At 39.6% G+C, this 27,475-nt stretch overlaps 1 protein-coding gene across 5 annotated transcripts in view; it reads left to right on the forward strand.

The window, feature by feature from the left end:
* The window catches only part of LIMCH1 (LIM and calponin homology domains 1), a 177,293-nt gene that overhangs the window by 63,651 nt on the left and 86,167 nt on the right, over nucleotides 1-27,475 (forward strand). For 4 of the 5 annotated variants that reach the window (XM_032108113.1, XM_032108115.1, XM_032108114.1 and 1 more), the window contains exons 2-3: nucleotides 3,584-3,654; nucleotides 14,774-14,843. In XM_032108113.1, coding sequence (XP_031964004.1) covers nucleotides 3,584-3,654; nucleotides 14,774-14,843 — 141 coding nt within the window. Of the gene's footprint in view, nucleotides 1-3,583; nucleotides 3,655-14,773; nucleotides 14,844-27,475 lie in introns of those variants that run through there. The other variant, XM_032108118.1, reaches the window with a different exon arrangement.

A 27,475-nucleotide genomic window follows, 5' to 3' on the forward strand; every position in this document is an offset into this window, starting at 1 on the left:
ATACTAAGTGTTACTGTATGCAAATATGTATTAAAGTTGTTGCCATGAAGAAGTTTTATAACTCATTTTAGATTCATTTTCTGTTGTTAAGTGACAGGGAAACTGAGAAATGCACCCGGCACTCAAATAATTGCCCTGGTTGCGACGCTTGTAGCTTTTTACAGAGAAGAAAATATCATCCAGATGATGAATAAAAACAATGCCTCCTCTCATAAATGAAGCACACAATAATAAATGATACTGTTTTGCTTCTGTTCTCTATTTTTAATTTAAAGTATGACAGAGAAATACAGCTTTTTTCCACTCAGCTTTATAGAACTTAAGAAAGACGTGGGAGGCTTTTCTACTAATCGTTAACAGGATACAGCTTGTGTTTTGTCTTTAAGGTACTTTGTTCTAACTTTGGCACTCTAGCACTGCAAGAATTACAGTGAATAGGGAGCTCTTCCATCTATCCTGCTTCCTCTTGCACTAAGTGTGCTGGTCTGTACCAGTGAGGCAGGCAGAGTGCAAGGCAGAAGACGGAGTTGTGTCTCCAAAGCATGTAAGATGTGGCACGTCTGGAAACCTGGCCTTGCAAAGAAAAGCTCTCTCAGTTAACATCTTGGGGTTTGGTATTACTTCTCTTTTCTCCTTTCCTGAAGACAGCAGTCCAGGCTGCAGACTGCCTTGCATCTGTTCATGACTGGTTTTGTGCAGATTCAGTTCTGAACACCATTTTTCTGTAATATGAAAGCTGATGGGCTAAAGATTTGTTCTTCCATTTTTCAGTTTTCTTTACCTGGTTGCAGATGAACAATTTTCTTTTTTCCAGTAAAGCCCAGCAGAAGCACTGCAAACAGTACCCTTTAGTCCTTGTGTGTCAGTGTTTTCAGAGATTCATCCAGCAAACTGGAGGCTTTTGTTTCCAGAGATGGAAGATAAGCTAGAAAGAACAGACCACTGCTTATATCAATAACATGAACACAGTCCTGTGATGCGTGCAGCATTTTTGTGATACCATGGCAAATGCACCTGCTTTCATTTTTACTGGGGTTTGGGTAAAGTATGCACTTTGCTGTGTGGGGTTCTGTGTTTGCAAATATGAGAGCTCCAATCCTTTTGCTTGAAGTCCCTTTGTCTCCTCCCACTGTAGGTGTGCTGAGCAGAGGTTATCTCAGCAATGTGCACCGGGTTGGCCTGTGGGCCTGCAGTATTTGTTCATGAGGGTATGGCCCAAAGTGGCCCCTGCAGAGAGGGAGATGTAGGTGTGTGCGTACGCCAAGCAACTGAGCTCTTGTTTCCTCTGGAAAAGGTGGATCCAGCTTCTTGCTTGTCTCAGTCCCTTTTTGGGTTTATCTTTGTAATTTATAATGTCATCTTCATGCTTATTTTTAGTTTCTAGCCTTTCTCTGTTGAACTGTTTTTATATTTTAATGGACTAAATCAGGAGACTTGTAGGTGATTAATGTTTTCCCTCTGCAGCTGCATCATCTAGAGTAGGCATAAACCTTGCCATGCCTCATTTACTTCCAGTTCCTTTTTAAACAGACATGCACTGTTCCTGGACCATCCTGTCTTTCCTCACCTCCTGTCAGTGTGTTGTACCTCTCACTGGACGAATTCATGTGCCAGCTGTGCATCTGTATTTCATGATTTTATTTGTGCAGTCAGAAGTTATGTATGAAACCTTCCTACATCATCAGTAATGACAGCAATACTCATGTGACAGCTTTTGGCAGGTAGATTCCTACCTGAATTGTGGTAGCAGTTTCAGTACTGCTCCCTGCTAAATAAGGGTCTTCAACAAATGCATAAGAAGTCTGATTTCCATATCTGGGACATTTGGTGTTGAGGGGTGAAATAAGATGATTATAATTTTTCTTTAGTTTTTTCACAGAAAAAACCACTTGGAGTCAGGCTGCTATGAATTAGCTCTTCCTATTCCTTTCTGTACTGTATTCTGTGGATGAAAAAAGTCGGTTTTGATATGCTCTGCCTATAATTCATCCTAAAAGCTAATGGTTTTATTGTCATGGTTTCCCCCTGTCCCAGCAGATCAAGATTAGAGATGATTTACTATGACTAGATATAGTTTAAATAGTTAAAGGTCATTTACTACTGGCAAATTACATGTGGTTTCTTCAGAGGTAGGAGTGCAACCCAGTGCCTTGTGCTACTTTATGCATTTACATAAATATGATTGTCCACTGATGCCCTTATGATACATTTTGCAGAGTATGGGACAACTTCCTTCACATTGAACAAAAAAATATGTTCATAATTTAGTGAAGGATTAGATTTTAAGCTTTGCATTTGCATTTCAATTTTTTAAAAAGTGGTTGCTCTCTGTCTAAGATTGCATAGCTACAACTAGCATTTCTGGAACTGATGCATTCACTAATCCTGTGGGAAATTTGTCAGTTTTTATAAATTGCTGTCTTTATGACAGGAAACTAGGAGGGGAAGGGTCTTACATCTGAATATAACAGCAAAGAGAAAGCAGGGACATAATGACAGATGTGTCCCCAAGTCCCTGTTCCCTATGGTTCCCTATGGTGGAAGCAACACCCAGAGCAAGAGTCTTGCTGAAGGTTTGGATGCAAGCCATGAGAGCTCTATAAGCATCCGGTAAATGTTTTGCCTGGGTAAGGAGAAGACCTCCTGCAGGACAATTAAAACCTTTTTTTGCTTTGTATTGTTTCTGTTCAGCGCTTTCTAAACATAGAAACTATCTCTTTTGTGATGATACTAAGAAGTATTCTTTACTTTTAACTGAACATGTCATCTGTTGAGAATGATATGAAGATGAATGGCAAGACATTGTCAACACAGTAGTAAGTCATAAATGGGGGTTCAGTCATGCTTGTAGCAGCTAGGAATCCCAATCAGGCAAGATTGGGATTCCTAGAAGGTTTCCAGATGGTCCATCCCTAAGCAGCACAGACTGGCTTAAGAGCTTGTGGGACAAAGTGTACCTCCTGGTTCAAGTGTAGTTGGGGGGACTGTGAGAAGGGGCCTAATCCTTAGCTTCCACTGAGTTTGTATTCTCTCAACACTCACGGTTGAACTGCTGATGTGAAGTATCTTTTAATATGACCAGGAGTGTTGAGGCATGTGTCTGAAGGGCTATAACTCATGCCAGTGCTTTCAAATGCCTTTGCTTATTCTGTAAAGATCGTAAGTTAAGCACTAAAGCTCAAGTCCAGTACAAAATTTTTAATGTGGTGCAAAAAAAAGCAATAAAAAATCATAGTTTGTCTGAATGCAATAGTTTTAAATTTCAAAGAACTATTAAGAAAACCTTTTAAAATATTCTGAAGATTACATTGTAGGTTTTGTTTTATCATTTTTTGTTTTTACTTTTAGAAAACAGTTCTTTTATAATCTGCAAATGCACTGGCAAGAGCAAATACTTTGTCCTATATGTTAAATAGCTTGATGAAATGGAAAGGAGAAATGGACATGACTTAGTCCTTTGCAAGCCTTTAAAGCTCAAGTGTTCCTTATGCAGCAGATGCTCTAACTGTATAATATTAATTGTTCTTGTAAAGCTCACTTTCTAATAGATGTCACTCTTTTGTTTCCCCCTACTCTTTTGCAGCAAGTGACAGGCAGAAGTTTTGGTGAGAAAGATTTTCGTTCCGGATTAGAAAACGGCATTCTTCTGTGTGAGTAAGTAATGCTTACAGTTTTGAGCCTTGAATACAATCTTGACTAAAGTAGAAAACAACTTTAGTTAGTATGTCAAATTTTTGATTTCCTTTTGAGAGTTTTGACATTGCACAATGGTATTTCACTGCACTATCATTTCAGTGCCAAAACTATTGTTATGGTGAGGGTTGAAATGTGGCTTAAAAAAAACAGGTTTTGCGAAGTGCTTCCCTTACTCCACCCCAGCTCCTTAGCTAAGTTATGTAAAAAAAAAATAAATTATGTTTGTTTTTTGGTTTCCTTTTATTTAATGTTGTTAACCACAGATTGGCAAACAGTGTTCCACACCTGCCTGTGGACGTCTCTTCTACAATGAGGCGTTTTGGACCAACTCCAAGACTGAATGCTGTCAGGAGTTAGCCATCTGAATACCATCAATACACAGCTGCTTTAGTAGTTTCTGGAAAGGTTAGACATCCTCTAAATTTGCCCAAAGGTGTGTTTCAATGATGTGTTTTGTAATTTTTGGACGAGAGACACAAGATAGCTTTTGCGCATTTCTCTCTGTGGTTCTAATAGCTAGTTTTTAGGAAGAGCCTTCCAAAACCTTGTTACAGGGTTACATGCCCAAGGTGGTGACTTCTAAGAGCAATATGGAAATGGGTCCTAATGCCCTTAGTCCTTTGAAAAACAGGTTGTCAGGCATTTGGGAGAACCTGCTGATCTGAATTGACTGTATGGACCAATTTTTTTCCCTGGATGTGCAGGGTTGTCTCTGAAGTTGATAAAATCTGTCTTTGCACACCAGAATGATGAAGCTTGTGCAGAACTGAATCCATTTTTTTAAAGGAGATCTCCTGAATGTGTAGCTGGACAATTGCAGCTATTGGTAAAGTTTTATACTATTCCAGGTACTGGAACTTGGAAGCTGTTTTCAGCAGTAGAGTTGAGCTAATATCCTGTAACTCAGCTCTAGGTAGTTTACCATAGATCCGAAACCTACATGTCTAAATACTGTTATATGTCTCACTGGTGTCATTAATCAGACAGCTTGAACTTTAGCTTTTAAAGGTGAAAAATCACAAAGGAAATGATGTGATCTATTTTGATTGTAGTTGCGTGTCTTTGCTGAGGAGTGGCTTTGGGAGGAGGGAAGTAGTTGTTATTGTTGATCAAAAATTGTGTAACTCAGAAGGAGCATACCCTCTTTGTATTTAAGGGTTGCTTCTCGCACAGGATCTCTCTCCTCTGTGTGTTGAAGGGAAGTGCTGTGTGCTGAATCACTTCACAGTGCTCTTTAAATGTTAAGGTTGAATTGTGTTGCATGAAAAGCAAGGGCTGTGTATTTCAAGATTAGATTGTAATCTTATCTGCAAGTAAGCAGAGGTAGTCTGATTTAAATGTTGTAAATCTTTAAGATGGAAGGCTTAACTAACTAATGTTTTGCTACTGAGACTAATAAATATGTATTTCCTAGAAGTTTGCAAGCTCCAGTAATAACCAGGTCAAGGGACAACACTTGGTTATCCTATGAAATTGTTCTGTGATACTGGGCAAATTGTGTGTCCTCATTTACCACCTGTGGAGTAGTGCAAATCAGCCTGAGGGAACCCGTCTCCTCAGCCTGGAATCTTAGAAGCCATGGTGTTTCTATTGCGTCCTGCTCTTGGCTGGTGTGTAAAACTCTATTGGGCTACAGAGCATTAATGAGAAAGCCACCAATTTGGCCTTCAAGTTTGGTTTCTTGATGATGAACAAACTATAGCATCAGCAGTAGAACTGTACTCCTCACTGGTTCCAAGTCCCCTGTAAAACAGAGAGCTCAAACAAAATTTTTGGGTCTAACACTGAGAACTCTTAGAGTAGCTTCAAAAAGTACTTTGGGAAGCGAAGCACTGGTAGTTAATTTTTTATCTGTTGCTCAGTGAAAAAGCACTGTAAAGCTGCCGCAAGCAATATTGTCTTTCTAGACAGGAGTTTTGTGATTCATCAGAAACCTACCAGAGTACCTAATGAAAAAAATGTAGTGGTATACAAGCTTTCTCTTAACTTCCTTCCTTCAATGTGCTTTCATTGCAGCTGACCTCAACAAGTAGATGAAAACCTGATCTAAGTATCTGACAACTTCAGAAGACAAGAAAGAAGTTATAGCTATCTTCATTTCTGAAGATGGAAGAACTCATTGCTTTTGGTCAGGTTTTATCTGATTTGTTGAAGTTTTAGGGAAAAGGAAACCTCTGTTTATATCCACAGCACAGTACTCACTGCAAGTGGCATTAACTGATAACTCATAGCCAGACACTTGTGTGGGTGATGTCCACGTGAGTGTGGAATGGTTGTGCTTAACTTCCACATGTTTCAGGGGTTTGCTTGCCTGTTGTATTTTGTGAGGAAGACTGAAAGTGAGCTTGGGTTCTGAGGGATCCCAGCAGCTAGAGGACTGGAAAATGCTGTCAGGAGTGCGGACACAATCAGCATGCCTTGAATGTCCCAAACATATCTCAAGCTACCTTCTGACTTTGCAGGTGTTTTGCAGAAGGGAGCAGGGAAGTTACCATGCCAGAGTCCATTCCCCAAAGGGACTGGTCTTGTGTAAAAGAATGCAGGGGGAATCTCTTTCTCTGTCTGTAGGAGAATTGTTTCACCCTTATACACAGTAATGCCAGGCCTGCCTCCACTTGATCCCTGTCTCTACGTCCTACACAGCCTACAGACACAAGCAGACATCACTACACTGGTTATAAATGTTTCATTCACATCTAGCAACAATCCACATATTTTAATAAAGGAAAACGAATGCAACTGTGCAATGCCAAAAGCTCAGACTTTTGGGATGAATGCGTTGTGGAGCACCATCCTGACTAGCAGAGCAGTCCAGACACGTATGCTTGCCACAGGAACCCAAGAGCCTTGCATCTGCCTCTCTGATAGTGTTTGTGCTGTGGCTGGTGTCTTGATCTGGCCTCAGTACGAACTTTATAGCTTGACACACTTAGCTGAGGAGCTGAGGGGCATATTTAAACAATGCAGGATGCCATAAAGCAACAAGTCGACAGATGAGAGCAACACAAACCCTTTCTTCTTTCTGGTTGTTCGAAAGCCCATTTGTGCAGTTGCCCAGACAGTGGTGGCTCTAATTGTTCACCCAGCTGTGCTGAGAAACCAGTGACTACGACTTCTGTTTGTCTGAAATGAGTTCATGTTTTTTTAGCATAGCTGTGTGACATCAGTGCAGATGGTGATTTCAGCAAGGGATATAATAGCTATATAGGCAGAGGCAGTTCTTGATCTGTTCTTGCTTTGTGAATTAAATTATTGTGTGAAAAGACTGAGGAGTTCTGCATGGGTGGGCAAATGTGCCTTCCTGGGGTCATGGTTGAAAGCTATATGATGCAGGAATACAACACCAGTAGCAGGAAATATCGCTGGAAATCCCCTATTGGTGCTCCAGCACATGTTCAGGTTTTTTTTCTCCCTTGTTACATAGCTTTGATGTTTAGGTTTGACCCAGATATCATAAGAAGCTAGAGGATTAATCAGAAATAAATTAGATCTGGTTGTTGCAATGCTTAGGTGTTCCTATTCTATGGATTCAGGCATCTGAATGAAGGTTGACTGCCAAAAAAAGTGCATATCCTGTCTCTCTGTCTGCCCTGCTGGTTTGGGTGGTTCTGTTGGGATTTTTGAAACAGCAGGTAAGGAAGTAAAGGTTGCTTTTATTTCCAATCATGCAACAATTGCTATTAATAATTTTTAAAATTATTACAGGGAAAAAAAATGCATACGTCCTGCTGCAACCTTGCCCAGTTGTTACTGCTCTAATATCCTTGCAAATGTGTTTTCAATTTTTTTCTTCTTCCCCTTGCTGCCCACCTCCCCTTGTCCAGCTCTGCTACTGCAGGATTCCTTCTTTCATGCTGGGCATTCGGTAGTTAGAGAGGTCTCTGTAGGGACGTGAGACTTCAAAAATCTGAGTTAATTACTTGTTCTGATATGATTATCCAAACAGGATATATATCCAATATATCTGTAAGAACTTCTGACGTGCAATTGGCATTGTATTTTCTCTCAAGCTTTCTCTGAAATCAAGCAATCCAGTTGCCCTGAAAGTTTGTATTCGTAGTAGTGAGACTCTAAGGTCAGGAACAGGACCAGACCATAAAGAAGAGTAACAACAATTGGGATATGAATCCTGGGCAAAAAACCTTAAACAATGAGCTAAAACTGAATCCAGTTTGGATATTAACAGAAGTTATTTGGCTTTGTGGTAGAGTCCAACAACATCATGATTGTGTGTAATACCTTGAGTTCTGTATGTAGAACAGTTTAGCTGCATGTCTGGTTTATGTATGCATTAAAATCAGTTTATAGCAGTACATGAAGGCATAATAAATCTTTGATTTTTCTCAAGCATGAAAGTTCTAACAAATATTTAACTGCATACCCTGAAAATCAATGGCATACACATATAAAAGTGAAAGAGGACTAACTGTATGTGGTTAGTGATGGATGTCACTTGCCTGTGCAGTTCTGGATACCAACTTACAAGCACTTTCCCAAGGTCTTCTTTGATTTTTAGAGACTGTTATTTTGTATTTGGTGTTACGTAGCTTAGTAAAATGTGCAGAAACTATGCTTACTCTTTGAAACCGGGGCTCTTTGACTCTGTAGCTTTTTTGTTGTTTTTTGAAAGAGGAGATACAAAGATGTTTCACTGCTTTTAAGTAGTCTTGGTAAAATTGTATATGTACAGTGAACTAAAAAAAAAGTTTTACACTTTTTCTCTTGCAGGACAATATATAGGAAAGACAGTTCTTTTCTGCTGTGCACACTTGGAATATATGCTCTTTAAAAGTAAAAGAAAGTTTTTAGGTTTTATAAAAAAGGTGAGAAGTTAGTCATGCACATAGATTATTTTAATAGTATTTAAAGAAAATGTAAAGTGTGGCTATAAATCTAGCAAACTGAAAGTGATTATGACCAAGAATTACTTGATGGAATTTATCATTTATTCTGTCATGAGAATGATTTTCTTCTGCAAATAAGAAATCTCCTTAGTTTGTGTTCGTCATGTCGCTAGTGATGAATAAGCTGCGTTTTCTCAGAGAGCAGTTTCTTTGGTTGTGCATCTGACCAAGCTTTGGGCTGACATGAATGCAGTTTTCAACAAGGGCTGGCAATGTGCCAGATCAGTACAAGTGTATTGCTACGGAATAATAAAACTTTTGTGCTCCAAGTCAGTGATACTGGGAGGTATGAAGAGCAGCCTTGGCTGTATATATGGCGTTTCAATCGTTCTTCTTGCAAGTTAATGTCACTTATGTCATCCTGTAGGGGAAAACAAATACTCTTTGTATACTATAGGATTTTTCAGGTATGTCATTCTAATTGTCTGTCAGTTGTACGGGCCGGGCATCAGTTCAGCACTTGGCTGTGTAGTGAACAGTGGAGAAGTCAGTGGATGCCCAGCCCTTATGCTTAATTAGTATTTTGCTTGACTTTCCTATTCTTGGAAATTAAGAAGGTATTTGAGTTTTGTAGGCATATTTGAAGTCTTGAACGTGACCCATGCTTTGAGGTGAGAAGGAACTGGTGTTCTGCAGTTTTCAGGCTCTGTGCTGTAAACCCAAAACATTATCAGCGTAGTGAATTTGGCATGTCTCCAGGTTTGAGAGATGGGCCCCAAGGCTCATTAGGCATTAGGATTAAGGTTCATGTGAGGACATTTGAAACAATTTTATATGAATACAGAGTTTTTAATCTTCAAGTTTTATTGCTGTTTTATAATGAAGAGCTATTTATTAATATGGTTTAGATCAGGGGTCAAAGGCAACATAAACCCTAATGCTAAGTCCATGATGAAAAGAGGGGAATAGCCAGTAAGGGGCGTGCTTGAGTACAGACAGAATGACCTGTCATTGTATTTATGCTTTTAAAAAAAGTGAATTTCAGCAGACAAATAGAGCTTTTTCACTGATGCTTGGTTATTGACAGGGCAGGAGGCTGTGGAACGCTGACCCACTCAAAAGGAGTGTTGCTCAAATGCAAGGCAAGGTAATCCTGTGAGAAGTTTCAGCTTTTCAAGAGCGTATGTTTAAGAAAACATATTTAGTATGGGAAATTATCCATGGCCATTGCTACTCAGTGTAAAAACTATGCATGAATTGTAAATTTATAGGTGCATGAGATGCTCTTTACATCACCAGTCCTTGTGATTGTAGGCTCTGTATAAATAGCTTGTGAAGTTACTTACTCACAATCTTCCCTGTTGCCTTTCTTGAGTTGTTTGCAAGGCCTCTGTTTTGTTCACATTTTCAGTCTTTGGCGGAGCAAGACTCATGCAGTCCTGTGTTTGGAATATTGTTTTCTCAATGCTGCATATTTGCATAGGTCTTTATTCACTTTGTACATCTTAGACTGGACTGTGAGCCCTTTATGGGACAAAGTCAGTTCTGTCCTGCTTGTTAAAAAAGCACCTTGTTCATCTGATTCTAAATAAATGAGGTCAGGGGCATCATTAGCAATCACTCAAGAATGTTTTCCCAAAAATATTTTTGTGACCTCAGGAACATGTTTATATTTTGAAACTTCTTAACCGTGTCTTTTGCAACTAAATATTTTGACTTTTCATTGTTCACTGTTTCAATGTGATTTGTTCATCTTTAAGGCTAGTAGTGGATTTTTCTATCCTTTTCAAATATTTGGGGGCATTTTGGAGCTGCCACTAGAGCATGAGTTAAAAATATGTGGATACTGAAGCTGTCTAGGCTAATGATTATCAAGTGCTGAAAGGCTGCTTGTTTGAATCTAAGTCTGTAAAACTTAATTTGAAGAGAGAAATGTCTCTGTGAAGGTCTACTGTGGATAGAATTTCCTGAACTCTCAAATATGAAGTGCCCTTTTACTTTTAGATCAGATCATTAGTAAGCTTTTCTTTTTAAGAATATGATCTGTTACTTGAGCAAAGAACTCTGTTGGGTACCTCTCCTCCAGCCTGGATTGATCTGTGGACACACATCACTTCAACCTTTCTTTTCTCCATTTCTGAAGTTTATTCTCTGAAAATGCTTCTCTTCCATTTCCTCCTAGAAACAAGGTCTTTTTGGAGGCTGGGTTGTGGCAGTCATCCTCTGAATATTTTTTTAACTGACGCTTTCTTGCAAGAATTTCACAGGCAGTTTATTGGTGCTTTTCGTTAGATCTTTTATCAACTGTTGCCTGAAACGCCTTCTCTTCCTGGCAGAAGTTTTTCAAATTCTTAACTAATGATAAAATCCCCAGGATGGTCTAATAGGTTAGTCACTCCGTGGCTAGTACTGATTTCAGCTTGTCTGTCCAGCTGTGGAGATACCTTATCTCCTGGAATGCCAAGCCTTGGGGACAGCACGAATAGAGCAATTGATTCTTCCCATACCTAAGAGAGCTGTTTTTTATCGGGGGAAGGAAGTGACCTAGCTTCTCCCTGTGAGTGGGGATAGAGGAGCTTTCCACTTCCACCGTGCCCTTTTGTTTCTATAAGGTAAGACAGGTCTAAGGTTTTAGCTTCTATGCAGTGTCTTACTGTGCTTCATTTAACAGGTAGCTACTGGAGAGTCCAAGCCAGCACCTGGCACAGGGGAGAGGGAGGATGAGTGTCTGGTTGCACTGGGGGAGATCACTGAAAGGGTTGTAAGGCATGGGAACAGGCTGCCCAGGAAAGTGGTCGAGTTGCCATCCCTGGACATATTTAAAAGATGTGTAGGTGTTTGTAGGGACATGGTTTAGTGGTGGACTTGGCAGTGGTGGATTAATGGTTGGACTTGGTGATCTTTGAGGTCTTTTCTGACCTTCATGATTCTATGCTGGACTGAAAGTGACAAGAGAACTTTGAGAAGTACAGCGAATTGTTCTGACTCAGGACAGGTACATAAATGCTAGGGGAAATCCCCACAGAGAGCTTGAAGGGTCTGAAAGTAGGTCACATGTGCATGTAGAGACTCAGGTTTTGTGGATGGAGCCTGAAAATTCTTAGTTGTATCCTGGTTTGGGTTATTGTCTTTTGGGTGTTTGGTGGGATTGTTGGGATCACTCAGAATGAGCCAAGGATTAGGATTAGAACTGGGGAAGGGGGCACAGGCTGGAGCTGCAGATGCAGTTGGGGCTGCCAGAGGAAGATATGTGCTGCAGGTTTTCTCTCCTGCAAACTCTTTAGACCAGAACATGGCTGGGGACAGGAGGCCCAGGGCAGCCAAGTCCTTTGGTTAGGATTGGTGGGGCAAGAAAGCGTGGGACTGCAGTTGTCAGGGGCTGCTAGGAGAAGGTGTGGGTTAGTGTTTTTTCTCACCTGCAGAGTCTTTCCCTTGGGCCACAGCCGAGGGTCTTGTGCCAGGTCGCCAATGCAAAATGGTGAAGGGTCTTGTTTGCCCCATGTTTCAACAGAAACCTACCAGAGCTGATAAAACTTTACATATCAAGACTTGCTCTATGTGAGTCTAAATTGGCACACAAAATTTAATTTGTATATATGGGCCTGTGTAAGAAGAGGTGTAGTTAGTGGATTTTTGAGAGGCAGGGATGGACAGTAACTGTGTGAGTGAAGGCGACCATTGGGACACTGCACAAACAGCACGACTTTTCAGCTGGGTTGGTAGCAGAGCAAGCTTAAACCACTCAGTGTTTTGGCATCTGGATTGTTGCTCTAGATGAGGCAATAATTCAGAAGCAGACAGTCTGCTCTGGAAGAAACCTCCCTTTGACATGTTCTGCAGCAAGCGAGTCCTGGGGGGTTTGGTGCCAGACTGCTTAGAAATGTTTCCAACTGGAGACAAACATTTTAATAATCATTTTAATTTCTTCCTCAGGGTTTTCCATCTTGCCCCCATCCCATTTCCTCTCTCCTCAGCCTCCAAACGGTGACCTAAAATGTTGTTTGTTTCCTACTCCTTTCCTTCCTCTCAATTTATCCTGCTCCCATATTTCACAGGGAAGTCTGTACAAGCCATTTTGAAGATTTGTTTAGAATAGGTTTTGGCATTTGAGGTTTCCATTAAGAACTCTTTATTTTGCCTTCTATTATTGTCTGTGATTTTTAATCTGCACCTGCAATATTGGTTATGGTGCCTGATGTATTCACATTTGAGTAATAAAGAAAATGAGATGCTTTAGCTAATATATTCTCTTTTTTCCTGAGACAGAATAGGCCGACTGAGGATTGAAGTCACAAGAGAGCTCCAGTATTTGGAAAGAAGTCCTCGGGGGGGGGGGGGGTGTGGAATCTTAACTTGCCTGGTGTAGCAGCTAAATGGAAAATAGTAGTTTTACAAGGTTGCTGCTGTGTGAGGTTAAAAAGTACCATAGTATCTTTTGGGGGGGAAAAAAAGTAATTTTTTTTTTCCATCTGTGAAATAAAATAATGGTTCTAGAAGATACGCAGTTCTTGTCTTGGCATTCTCTTCATCTAATGGGGAAAAGTGATTTTTTTGTAAATAAAAGTATATTAATTCATTTGTTTTTAGGACATTACTGTTAGATTCTACCTTAAGCAGAAGGGAGGAATAGTACAGCAGTCTGTATGAGCTTGGGTTACAGAGTTTTTAACTTCAAGAATATTTAAAAAATACCCCCAACTCCCAGAAGTATCATTCATACTGGTTTTGTCGCTACTCCCAATACATGATGGTGTTGGAGATGTGGGAACTTCAAGAACGTAATAGCATGAGTACAGTTTAGGACAAGTGGAACAGAAGCCTTACTAACTATGGTCATAGAAAACTGAGAATAGCATCTCCCAGTCTGCTCCGCTGTTCTCCAAGTGATCACAGAGACCCTACCTATATACTGTTTCAGGGAGACACAAAGGGAAAGAGGTGAGGAAAAGTGATCATTTCAATGTTCATAAAGCCAGGTGTTCACTCCAGGAGGGATGAACTCCGTCATGCAAACTGCCACAGTCGTAAAGAATCAAGCAGCAAATAATGTGCCACTATGGTTCTTGGTGGAGCTTTGAGCAGTGGCACACCACCTGTTATCCTAGCTCAGAAGCAGGGAGGTAGAAACCATCCCAGACTGTTAGCTTTTAGTTGAAAGGAGTATTCTTTTAGTTTGGTAAACTTCTCAGCTAGCCCTCTCAAATATTAAATATGTAAGTGTACACACCATAGTAAGCTGCCAGAGGAGTCTGCTCTTGAATGGAGACCCTGTCAGCCCAAAATGAGGTTTCTGTCTTCCATAGTGGCTATTCTAATTTTCAGAGTTCTAAATTTAAGCAGACATCTTTGTTTCTCTTCAAAGATGTTGAATTTTAAGTCCATGTCTCGACCTGATGATTTTCTTCCAAATGAATGGAACTGGTTGAATTTTTCTTTGGATGAAAGGCATGATGCTTTTCTCCTGGGGGAAGGGTGGTGAAGACACAGTGTTTGTTGCAACAGGATTTTATAATTAAAATTCCCCACTTTTAGAGGCTTGGTCATTTTTTTGTGTATTCTAACAATGAGCCATGTCAGCACATCTCATAGCATGCTCATGGGTGGTGAGGAACTTGGATTTGGAGGGTTGCTAATCCTTGGACACTGAACAGTGTTCAACTGTGGTATCACTGGCTTAATGGTGTTTTTTCATGATGAGATGGGGTTTTTTTTAAATCCCTTTTTATTTGTCTTCTCTCATTTATGATTTATGGGGCCCTCCATTCTACACAATATATGCAAGGATGGCATTTAATTTCAAGTCAAGATGAAGAAAAATAGACAGGCCACCCATAAAATGTACATCCTTTCTCACTTTCCTGCAATGCAGAAACTGCCAGACCAGATGCCTTCTGGGTTTCTGCTCTCAGGCTCTTCCAGGCATGATCTACCTGGACACAGGGAAGGCAGACTAATGTGACAAAATTCACCCAGAATCTGTCTGGGTCACCGATGTGGTCTAGATCAATTTAGAATATAAAATAAATATTGTTGAGTTACTGTGCCATCGATATTCATCCTAGTCTTTCTTCATTTCAGTGATGAAATGTGGGTGTCCATGTGTGTTTTCAGAAGGGAGAAAGGGGAGATTCTTCTTTTCCAGCCACACTGAAATCCTTATGTGCTGGGGAAAAGGGTTTCATCATTCAGGTTTTGTGACTTACAACTCATAAAATACTCCTTTCTCCTAACAGGTTGCTGAATGCAATAAAGCCGGGATTGGTAAAAAAGATCAATAGACTACCGACCCCCATTGCAGGTTTGGTGAGTATATCAAATGGAGGAAAATATTTCAGTGCTGCTCTTTGCACCTTGACATTGACTATGTGATTGAGATAGCAATTATTTTTGTAATTTGAACTCTTCTGGCCTGGTGAACTCAGACAGTGCCTCTGAAATCTGAATGCTCTGTGTAGTCACCTTAAGACCTTTCAGTCTTTTTTTTCCAGAAGTAGGCAGTATTCAAGTGGCAGGGTGTATTTTTAGAGGAAGATGATCTTCTTGGTTATATATCACCTTCCAGTTGTGGCACTAGCTTTAGAAAAACTGGAATGCATGCATTAGAAGCCATCACCACAAGAAAACAGTTTTTGGAAAGGAAGAAAACTGTACTTGTATATTTTGTCTCAATTTCCCTTTCCCCAAAATACCACAGTCTGCAGATAACATTCATTGTGGGACTGTCTAGGGAACTGTTTCATGTTGACTTTAAGGGCAGAGCAAAAGTTGGCCATACTCTGTTGTAAGCAAGGAAGACCGCAGAGGATGTGTTGACAGCTCATGGGCTGTCAAGAGCCCTGGGTGCTCAGGGGGTCACCTCAAGTGGTGGCACAGTCCTGTGCTTGCTGTTGGGGCAGAAGGTGGGGGTGTGAGTGGATGTTGGCTCTAACAGGATTAGCCACATACAAATATGGCTGTATTGATTTTACCTGCAGTTGTAATTTGGAATAAAAAGGTCCTTGATCATGTGGAAGGTGGCCATCCTTGATTTAGACTCACCATATATACATGACTCCTTTGTGTTCTGGCACTGGTCACATTTTAGCTTAGTTATGCAAGATTCAGAACATATTACTTATTATGTTGATAGCTGAAGTTAACATTCCTTTGTATAAACAGCATTAAGATGTTTCAGTGTATCAGAAACCATGTTACATTTGCTGTTAAATTGGTTCTGTAATGTTGTTACATAGCCTTTGAGGCTGGGTCTTTCGACCTGTAGATATTTCTTCATGAATACTGCCTGGGTTTAGAATCAAATTTTTTGATCCCACAACCCTTTCTTTAAACATTCCTTGTGTGCCTTTCTTTTGCCTCTAAAATCCATCTAGTTTTATTCCTTTGCACTCCTTCTTGAAAGGAATATTTGGTATAAACAACTGCAAAAAGTACCAGTAGTGCAGTTTTCTTTTCCTTGGCTTGCTTTCAGGAAAGACTCAATTTTTGTTATGACTGTTTTAAGAAGATGATATTGAATTACATTGGTTTCTTTCCTTATTCATATGTAAAATCCCAATGGTAAGGTGGTTGTAGTGGGAAGGACATAGAAAAAAGTCATTATGTGTGTGTATTTTTCTCATTCCTTGAGATAAATCTCTCTTGCAAGATGTGTGTCTTCAAAGCATTATGAAAAGCAGTTTTCAGGCTACTAATGATACAGCAGATCTTTTTTGTGTTGTAAAGTCTTTTTATTACCTGTACCTGTGTCCTCTGATTAACTTTAGTAACTACTTCTTTAAATCTTTTCCTAATAAATAATTAGGCTATTTTAAAAGTTCACTGTTTCTGAGTTCTTGAACATTACTAATGGATGTTTTAATCTACTCTTCTGTGAATAAATTGCTCCAAACAAAACAATCTATCAAAATTTCCCCTTGCTTTCCAAGATGTTTGGTTCCATACCTGCTGACTTTTGTTGCCGTTTTTAGTTACAGTGGTGTGTAAGTGGCTGTTTTAAGGATTGCATGTGAATTTAAATGATCAAGTGTTCTATCTAGTCTGTTATGTTTATTTATGGTGTATTATTTAAAAGTACAGCCATCAGGGGTATGTTTGAGGTGTATCCTTTCCTTTTCAGTTGTACCATGCCTATGTGTCTGAAAAAAAAAATTAAAATATTGACACTATGGTCCAGAAGTAGTTATACCTCCTAGGTAGTTGACCATATGTGAGAGACATTCCTTTATTAATTGCCAGTTTTTCTTTATTATCTTAGTTTTGGTTGGCTTGACATACTAAATAGTTACTTCTTTCCAATTACTTCACCCCAGTGAGTGTGATTTCCTCAAGTACAAGTAGAAATACTGTGAAAGCTTCAGTACCTTTTCTGCCTTGCATGAGATATGTGCTTTTAACTCCTAGATACTGCTTCTGCCTAAAAAGGGTAACCTAATTATTGTAACAGAATTAATTTCTTTCCTGTAGCTGATAGAATAAGCATTTATTTCACTAGGAGAGACAATAGGTATGTTTTCTTTTTTGCACAGTAGGAGCTAAAACTTATGAGTAATTGGAGAGTATTCAAAGTGCCATTTGTTTCATCTTTAACCTCCGGAGACACAGTCATATACTATGTAGCTCTACAAAATGTCGACTTGAGTCTAATTCTCCAGATGATAGTCTGTTTTTCTTCTTTATTATGGTCAGAACTAAGAAGTGTCCTTTATTGAAGGAAAGTAACAGTGAACTTGAAGCCCATATCAGCCACATGCTGAGGTATTCACTTGGGAGTATCATCAGGTGTAAAAATTTTGCCTGTATTTCATGTTTGAGTGCCTTCTCACAACATTTCTGTGAAGTATTATGTATAACTTGTCTGTTGACAGACTGAATTCTTCAAACTTTTCCTGGCATTTAAAACTAGATGACTCTGCAGTTACTCTGAAATTCTCACCAATGACTTGCTCATATAGTTTAAGAGGGAATAGTTTATTTGCAGATCTTGTATACCAGAACACCAAACATTTAAATAAAATTTATTGGTTATAGTGCTGTGGTGTTAAGTAAGAACTCAAGGATCTGAACACCACCATACTAAGCACAGGCCATATAAATACACAAAGATGATCTTTGTCTAGTTGCAAGTCTAAGTCAGGATGTGGATTGTATGCAGCATTACATATAGAATTACATATGTTCAGCTTGGCAGGCTTGTTTGTAATTTGCTTTGATCTCCAGAAGTGCCGACTGCTTCTGTTATCACAGCAGAAATGATACATTGCTTTAATGAAAGAAAATGTAGGACCACTGGTTTGGTATTCATGCTTAGAGTATTAAATTTGATGAAATGTTTTCTCATTCTTGTTCAGTATTCATTAATCCTGAAAGCTAATGCTCCCACCAAAAAGCAAATTCACAAAACGTTCAAAGAACATGTTAGGCCTAGGTAGGAGTAACAGGCTTTATTAAAATCGTTGTTGCTAGAAGAAATTTTCTCATGTGAGAAATTGATACTGAGCATCTTTTTTTTAAGACTGTCAGCTTTCCAGCATCATCATTTTGTGTATTTAATTGTAGAAGGCTGGAGAAGTATTTTGCCTGAGTTATTAATTAAAAAACCATCTGGAACTGCAGAAGACTTAACAAAGATGTATTAAGTACAATGAATATAATTAAGTGATTTTTACAAAACCATCAATTTTTTCAGTGAGTTACTGTTGTTTCTTTCATTTGTATGACATTCATAGTGAATACAACTAATTTTTGAGGTTTCTACTATTTGCAATATCTTATTATCTATTCTATAAAGATTTACCAGCATCACCACAGATAAGCTTTGCTCTATAATGCTAACCACTGTAATTGACTTTCTTTTTCCCTTAAAAAAATTCCAGCTTTTGCTTCCTGTCCCTGAATAATGTCACTCTGGGGAGAAAAGGAAAGGTTTCTGCCTTATCTTTTGTTTGACAGGGTTTAGGGAGATTTATAGCATTACTTCAGTTCCTAGAACAATCCCCACAGGAGCTGAGACACTTACTTCAGAGGCTGTGTGAACGATTCTCACATATATACTAGGAAGTAGTCAAGACAAAGATGGAGAGATGAACTTTAGCTTGGATCTTGGGCTCATGTTTCAGCACTACTGAATAAAAATCTGTTTACTGTGGCATCCAGTTTTAAGTTTGTTTATGGTCCTTAACTTGTGACATAGGATGATTTAGCACTGGAAAAATAGCTCTGCAGAAGTCACCTGGTTGCATGGTTATTGTACCAAGATGAACAGAACCTTAATGGCTGCTTGAGAAAGCTTGGTAAGAAAGCAAGGCTGGGGTTTTTACTCTCATTATTTTCCCAGGAAGTTTCTTTTGGCAAAGGACTCTCCTGAGACTTGCTATTACCCTTATTAAGAACAGCTACTGTCTGTTCCAGCTGGTGCTGGTAGTTTGTTCTTATGCTGTAATATTGCACCAAATTGTAGATTTGGGGTTTTCTAATCTTATATGTTATTTCAAGGAAAAGTCGTCATATGTTAGCTTTCAGGGGTTTGTGCTACTAACTAAATTCATCAAATGAGATCTCGTTTCTCATGCAGGTATGAACCTCAAAATTACAAGACTCAAAATAAAGTATAGTGTGTTTCAACACAGTTAAAAATAATTAGCAAAGATAGAGAAATACACAGAAATTTAACGGATGCGCATTATTTTATCACTCTTTTCATTCATACCTCCTTGTTGCCTATTTTTTTTCTTAAAAGTTTATGTTCTTGTTTTTTCTTTTAAATTTGTCACTCTCCCTTTAATTCTAGTACTTTCTGGAAAGAGCCTGCTGCTATTGTAATATGTAGATTCATAATATAATTTCTGTTTCCTTGTTTTGCACTACTATTCTCTGCTGAACATACTCGTTTCCCAGCACAATTGTATTCATAAAAAAGTCTTGCTGGGTAAGTTGTGGTGCATGTGAAGTAAACAGAAGCAAAATTTCCTGCCTGTCTAAAAACAGTAAGTTCTTGGCACTCACATTCGAAAAGCATTTTTGTGAATGTTGACGGAAAACAAAGTGTCAACAGCATAGCAAAATACAGTGCAAACATTCTGCCATGTTTTCTGTGGATCTTCCTTGCTAAATAGTAATTGGTTTCTCTACATCTCTTGTGCCTGCTTTCAGTTCCAAAATCTGAATGTTTGACTAGTGCAATATTTAGGGTCTGGCCAGTGGTTCAGAGCAGCACTGTGTGCTTTGGCTCATCACATACTGTAATATATAAGGAATCTCTTCACTAAAGCAAGAGTATCCTTAAAAAAAAAATTAATGGTTATTATTGTAACCTTGTGTGCTTTTGTGTTGTTTGGGTTTTTTACTCCCCTAGCTTTCTAGACTGCCTTCAAATTGATTTTTCATTTAGGTTTTCCTGCCTATTTGTTTGGGTGTCACCCGAGCTGGACAGAGTACCTTATAAAATTCCTGTTAATGAATTTAGTGGTATGTTGTATTAATAACATTTCTAAGTTGCACAAAAGAATATAAAAGCAAACTCACAGGTGTTTCTTAACCACATTGTTTGTAAACAGTCTGTGTGGAACAATCTGCAGTGAAGCTGTAGTTAATTCATGTGCAGAAGAGGAAAACAGCCATCAGTTCAAATTTGGCAGGAAGCACAGAGAAAGCGGTATTGGGGCAAAATGAGATGCAAACAATAAAACCTAAAACTTATATGGAAATTCAGCTGTTTTTCTTTTTTAAAACTGAATTGAAGGTTTTTGTTGCTTCTAATAACCATAGAAATGCTGTCCAGAAAAGCACTGCTTTCCTGCCATTTAAACTAGTAATACCAAATGCAAAATACAATGCTGGCATCTCATTTAGTATTTTAGTGATTGAAATGGGTGTGCTACTCTGGTGTGTTAGGTTTGGTTCCAAAACTGTCAAACATTTGATGCTGGAAAACTAATCATTGATCTGACAGCAAATGTGCTGGAGACATATTCCACTGCTGCACTTGGGTTTAGCCTGTGTTGCCTTCCAAGCCTGTAAGGCTTCCAAGTTGTACTATAATCTGATGTATGCATGCAAGAGGGGCTGAAATAATAGGAAATTAATAAAGGCATGAACTATAGAAAAATGAAACCAACAAAACAAGGGGATGTAAATGACCCCACCTTATTTATTTGCTTGTGATGGTCTGAGCTTCATTTAGCTGTAATACACACTCTCAGAGATGTGAGTTCAGCCAACTCCTATTAGTCTTCATGTTTACCATCTGTATGGCTCATAAGTTGTCCCTAACATGCATGAGCAATCACTTCTTTCCTCAGCTACCAGCTGCATTGTTATGTTTATGATGGCTGGAGGTGAAACCTGAAGGGAAGAACCATGTTTGTTTCCAAACTGCCCGTTTGATCCCTCAGCGATTTTTGTGTGCTTCCTGCACCATTGGCCCCAGCCAGAACTCAGCCAGGACTTGGCAGACCAACCTCACTGCTGGCCCTAAAGTCCCTTCTTCTTGAGCTTCCTTGGCTGGAGTGCGTACAGCGCACTCAATAGGCGAAAACTGTTTGTTGGCTGGGACCACTTCCTTGTCATGCTAAGGATACTGTCCTTTTCTGCCAGTGTCCAGGAGTTTGTCCCTTGTTGTAAGCTGAAGTCTCTCATTTAGTGCCCCGCGTGCCCTGAACAATTTCCTTGTTGGGTCAGAACAGCCCCAGCCAAGATGGGTAAATGTTTGCAGGGCACATGTGAAGGATAGCTGTGATCCATGGCTCCTGTGCACGTATGCAAACTTTGTCATGTTGTTGAGACCTCTTCCCAAACTAGACTCGTTAGGATTCAAAGGTGTGCAGCATTTTCACAGTCAGCTTAAGCTGTGCCCTGAGCCTGCTGACATGTGCTGCTGAGAATGTCAGGACTCGGTTTAGCCAAATGCTAATAATACATGTAGCTCTTTTGTGGCAAGGATCATCTGCTAGTCTGTTTTTGTCTAACACCTCACCCCATGAGTCCTGCTCCATGGCCAGGACTCCTAAACAGTATTTTTAATACAAATAATAATAACAGTTTACAAAATATCACAAGCATTCCTGTGTCATTCACAGTCTCATTTTAGACTGGCCTCCCAACACTGTGAATTTAATCAGTAGGTTTATAATTAGGCTTTATTCAATATTGAATAATTTAGAATGTTAATATGCAAATTTGGAGGCAAGGGGAACTTTTCTGTGTTAAAAACAATAGAGGATGGTCAATGCAGAGGATATCTGTTTCTGAATGTTTTTTTGCTGTATGAGGACCATTTTTCTTGCCCAGCCTTAGCATACTTTAGAAAAAAGTGTTTGATTAAAAACAAAGAGTCTACCTGTTTAGGGGCTGTCAAGTGACTTCTCAAAGATGTTATTTATAAAATATTGTAATGATTTGTTTGCCTTTTTATTTTTGTGCATGCAAAGTTTAATAACTGAAGGGTCCAGGGATAACGTTTGAAACAGCAAAAAGAAAGCATTGCTATGCTGAAGCAATAATGCTAGCAGCTGAAGTGTAAACTTGCCCTTATCATGGCATTAACCTTTACTAGTAAATGACAGAGTCTTTCCTTGGTTGGGGAGGCAGCTGCTTCCAGGAGGAGCTCATTTTTTACCCATGAAAAATGTAGGTTGCCCACTGGAATAATTGTAGATTTGCTTTCAGGATGCTAGGTCCTTCTGCAAGGTCAGCCGTAACTTGCATTACATTGGTTTAATGACACTGAGTTGAGTGAGTATTTCAGAAATTGCAAACTTTGAAGAATAATCTCTAAGTATCTGTAAGTATAAAAAAATAATAGTTTAAGAAACAAATGCCATTTGCCACATAGCTTAATTTGCACTTAATGAAGGATCAGTGTCTTCCTTCAGCTGCTGTGCTAGAAACAAAGAGCCTCCTGAGCAATGATTTACACTCTTCAAACAAATCCCACTGTTGAAGCTTGTGACTTCTCTTAATAGTTGGGGCAAATACCACGTGCTCTGGAGACGTGTACCATCTTCAGGAGTTTTCAGTGAAGGAGTTGGATGCCCTGAGTCTGTGAATGTGTCGCCTGTGTCCCGTGGGATGTGGCACTGTTGCAGTTGTATCCAGGCATCTCGCAATTTTTGTGTATCTTCTGTTGCAAATTTGATTAGTTTTGCAATGAGGATTAAAAAGAAGCAATGGAGCTGGTATACTGCCAGCGTTTAGGCCAACACAATAAAATATGCAGAGCTACACTATCCATGTCTTGAAGCTAAGTATCAGCTTTTGTCCTTAGCAAACCTGATGTTATGGTTTCTTTCAGCTAGCCTGAATTTGGCTTTCCCACAAATGACAGCACTGGCCCTCATACTAGCTGGAGTGGGCAAACTGATCTGGCTTAAAAGTTCCCTTCTCCTTACAGCATGAACAGACATGCAGGCAGGAGGAAGGAGGAAGCTCACCAAAAGAGGCGTCATTCCATCAGTTTAAAATAGTTCTGAAACTGCAGCTACAGAGTTTTAAACTTAGATGCACTCCTTAAGGTATTGGCAAAAAGCAAGGGACACAGGAACCCGGGGAAAGTCTCAACCTTAAAGCCTTGGTTTAAAGGTTGTCTGTGTTTAAAATTATACTTAGTAGTATTCTCACTCCCTAATTCTGGAAAGCCTCTCACAGGTTGGAGTCTGTAGGTCTGCACTATAAATACCATCTCTGATCCCCAACTGTCTTTTTCAGTGACATGTAGCCTCTGCTGCAGGGAACAGCTAGACCAATGTTGATAACCAGGTAACCGCAGCACTGGAAATGTGAAAAGGGAGCTTCCCAAAAGCTCTTAACACGAGAAGTCCTTGGGTGGCAAGCAGGAAGAGTTTTCACAGTGTGGTCAGACCACAGATTGGCCACCCTCAAAATGGTCCGGGAAGCTCAAGGCTTCCTTGACCTTCCTTGTGAAAAGAGAGCAAGCAACAATCTGTTGTGACCCTGGCCCTTGGGCTGAAGATGGTGGCAGAAGAATGCTGTCTCTAATCCCCTCCCTGGCTGCAAATCAACTCAGTGAAGTCTGTTGCAGTTAATGTCTGCTAGCAACTGTTCACACTGTTTCTATGCTGAAAACCTTTCCGGGCACTCTTAAATGGATTTATTTTAGATGATGTGCATGTTGCTAGCAGGAGCCTACGTGCTGAATGCAGATGATGGAACATGTCTCGCTCCAAAGATCACATTGCAGTTGTTTCCCTGACTTAAAGCAAACAAGCAAAAAGGCAAACTAATGGAAAACTGGTGCCTTAAAGATCCGTGTACAGTGATTTCTTTAGTTTAAAAGCACAGTAAAATTCTGTAGTCTGGTGCTGTGGTCAAGAGTTCATAGAGGCTGAAATACCTGACACTGAATTCTCCTTGTCTCTGCATTCCTCAGTGCTCCTGGATTAAAGCCACTTGCTTCCTGTTTGGCATGGTACTTTCCAATTGTAATGCATTTCCTCTTAAATGTCCAGAGGTCTAATGATACTATTGTAAACCTGTTAAAATTAATGCTGCAGAGGAAACAGCTTAGTTAATTCCTTGTGGAAAATACAGTGATAGGCTGAACTATCTGACTGAGGGACATCAAAACCATTAACTATTAACGTTTTGAAGGCTGAAAAACCTTGTGCTATCATGTGAAAATCTGCTCCACAGCTTAGTAGGAGAATTGCACATTCATTTGTGGACAAGCAATATAACTAATGGTCTAGAAAATTAATATTGCAATACAGAGGCAATCCTCAGCTCTTTGGAGTGGTGTCCTTCTGTTAAAGTCCTCACTATTGCCATGTATTTGTTTGTGTCTGCCTCCTCATCTTCATGTGGGAAGCACCATTACTTAGATGGCGAATGTCTGTTTTTCTTTGGGGCAATAGTGCACACTGATTTATTACTGCATGATGTGTGAAAGGGAGTTTTCTTTTCAGCCTTTTCAATAAGGGGAGAGCATTGAACTTGCTAAATGTGTGTATGCATCCAAGTGTGTACTGAGTTCAGCTCAGCTTTTTTCAGTCCATTCTGTTGTGCTATTCCATTACCTCGGCTTTTGTGCTTTGAATTGTAGTAGTTCTCATGCACAATTTAGAACCAAACTTGTGTTACCCCATAAGGCCAATGGTAAACATGATGCTTTCCCCCCTTCCCCTTTCTTTTCATTTTAGTCATAATGTTGGTATTATTTGGTCTCCTTTTACTGCTAGAGAGATATTACTTGACTTAATATGTTGCAAAGTTGTATTGGTGTGTTGGGAGGCATGTTGGACTGAGTGCCAGATTGCGACTCTCACCCTTGCACCTGTTGTGGAGCAACAAATTTCAGGCCTTAAACTGATAGGCTGGGCTGCTGATGCTCTTGCTGCTTGCCTTTTATAACTGTTGGGTTGGTTGGGTGCTGTGTAGCTTGGTTGCACAGCCAACAAATCCTATGGGTGTTACCACGTGTTCCTGGATATTTCTCATACCTTTTCTTAATGAAAGCTGCCTCGTTGCTGTTGTCCTTTAATACCATTTCTAGTTTGGTTGGAAAGAGGCTTGCTGGTTTTTCCAAAACCAATCCTAACTTTACCACTCCTGCCTAGCAACAGCATTAGGTAATGCCTGCTGTTGGCTAAATTACCTGAGTTGTCAGTAGGTCCTTGCACTGTCCTCTCTGCAGTCAAGCCCTGATATAATGCAATTATAGAGGTTCCTGTGAAACTGCTTGGTGAGTGCCTTCAGGGGGAAGCTGCAGGCCTGACTTGCTGGTGATGGGCACAAGAAGATGCAGCACAATAGCCACAACTGTAAAAGCTCAGGTGTCAGTGGGACACAGGCTTACCGTGCAGGCAGCACCCAGTCTTTGGCTAACTACAGGAGGGATCCAAGGTCATTTTGGCAACTAAGAGAGCTGAACTGTGAAGCAGGTCTGTTTCCTTGGCCAGCAGTGCATGGATCAGGAATGCTGGTCAGTGGTTTTTTGGTTTTAACCTTCCTGTCCTTCCTATCTCCTCCTATCCCTCAGCCCACAGCAGTGACTAGGACCATGCTATAAGTGCTCTCTGCCTCTCAAGCCTGGTTTTCAGACCAAAGCTGGCAGACCTGCTAGATAAGAAGTGTGACGTTTATGTATTAATTTCTGGAGTTACAGGGATCAGCCACAAAGTATTAGCACCACTATACAGTATGTCCTCTGTTATTTAAAAGGGAGGAGAGTGGATAGCTTCAGTTATTTGAGGTTTCAAGTAATCCAGGGCAATTTTCAGTGTAATTAATACATGTCAGGAATTTGACCCTTGTGGGGATAACACGAAGTTCTAGATAACTGAGGTGATACTGTAAACAAGTTGTGAAAATTGTGCCAGAAGACTGTCTGCACAGGTGAGTAGCACCAGCTAATAAAATCTCCCAGCTTTTGATCTAGAAAAATATTTCATGCAACTTTCACTTGACATATGCAGAAGCAGAAAAAACCCCTTTATTTTTGTACAATTCCTGGATGTTTCCTTTCATTAAGTTTCTCCTGTTACCCCTAAGGAGATCAGATAGTAGTTGCTTCTCAAACTATAGCAACTGCATGAGAAGGAAAACTTGAAATGTTCTGAGAGTGCCACATGGACCAAACACATATAATGTTCTACTGTACTGCTTGTTTCTCTTAAAAAAAAATACAAGCAGATTTTAAAAAATTAATTTTTAAAATTAAAATTATTACTACTACAGGCTTGATACTATATATTGGACACAATGTATTTTCTGATATTTCAGGAAACAAATTATGAACAAATTCAGGAATCGCATCAGTCATTGGCAAAACTAGTTGCAAACTGATAAATAAAACAGAATGGTTCCCATGGAGTGCTGTCAGAGCTCTTCCAAAAGCCTCTAAAGAAGTAAAGAGAAATAAGTTCATAAATAAATGTTGTGGGCCAAAAGAACACATAAAATTTGTAACTATAGTCAGTGTTTAGTGACAGACTTACATAAAAACGTAACATGGCATAAAGATTGTCTCAGGAGGCTGGGTTTTGTTTTGCTCTGTATTTTTTGAGAAGTCAGGCTAGATTGATCTTCCCCCTTAGTGTACATGCCTGTATTTTATTTTTACACTGCTGAATAGTGACTGGATGGAATCTGATATGTCAGTGGGCTAGAATTTTAGACAAGGAAGAAGCAAGATAATTACATCCTCTTGGATAACTGCTGCAGTCCTGCAACAATTTGAGTAAGCAAGGTATTAGCAGAATTGTTTTAGAATGGGTGATGCTTTATCTTCAGCAATATTGCACCAGTTTTTCCTTATTCTTCATTCTGTCTGAAACAACCCAAAGGGCAAAATTCAATCCAATAGTATGATTAGTTTGAAGGGAGTTTAGGAGCTGGATCTTCAGACATGCCTGGGCTCCATTTTTGTGCATCTCAGATCTTTGAATGATACAGTCAGCACTGACCAAAATCCGTTTTCCTGCCAAGTATCAACTTGCTGATATGAATCTCCTCTTCCGTGTTATGCTATATGGCACCTCAAGTCTCTGCCTTCAGGAGTTTGTAATTAAGAAACAACACATAGATGCAGTTAAAGAGACAAACAAGGTATTTGTCACCACGTGTTATCAGCAAACTTGGTATCTATCTGCCATTGGCATTTCAAAGGCACAACTAACACAGAATTTTGGGGAGGATGATGGAATAGTTCTAATGAAATTTAGAGGAGGCTACTCATAAGCATGAGGACTGTGCGTGAGAAAATCCAAAATCTGCTGAGAGTCAGCACCCACAGTATTAGACTAAGTTGGCTAGTTCCCAGGGGTGTTTGAGACCTTAAATGCTCTTTAGTCCTTACCTTCTGGTTGATCAGAGATTTATCTCTTGCTTTTTAAATACTATTACCCAATCTCTTGAGCCACCCAATCCTGATTAAAATTTACTTTCTAAAATATGATCCTGGAGAACTGAAACTCCTTGAATTC

This window comes from Corvus moneduloides, chromosome 5 (assembly GCF_009650955.1).
Source record: "Corvus moneduloides isolate bCorMon1 chromosome 5, bCorMon1.pri, whole genome shotgun sequence".
In the NCBI taxonomy this organism is placed as follows: domain Eukaryota; kingdom Metazoa; phylum Chordata; class Aves; order Passeriformes; family Corvidae; genus Corvus; species Corvus moneduloides.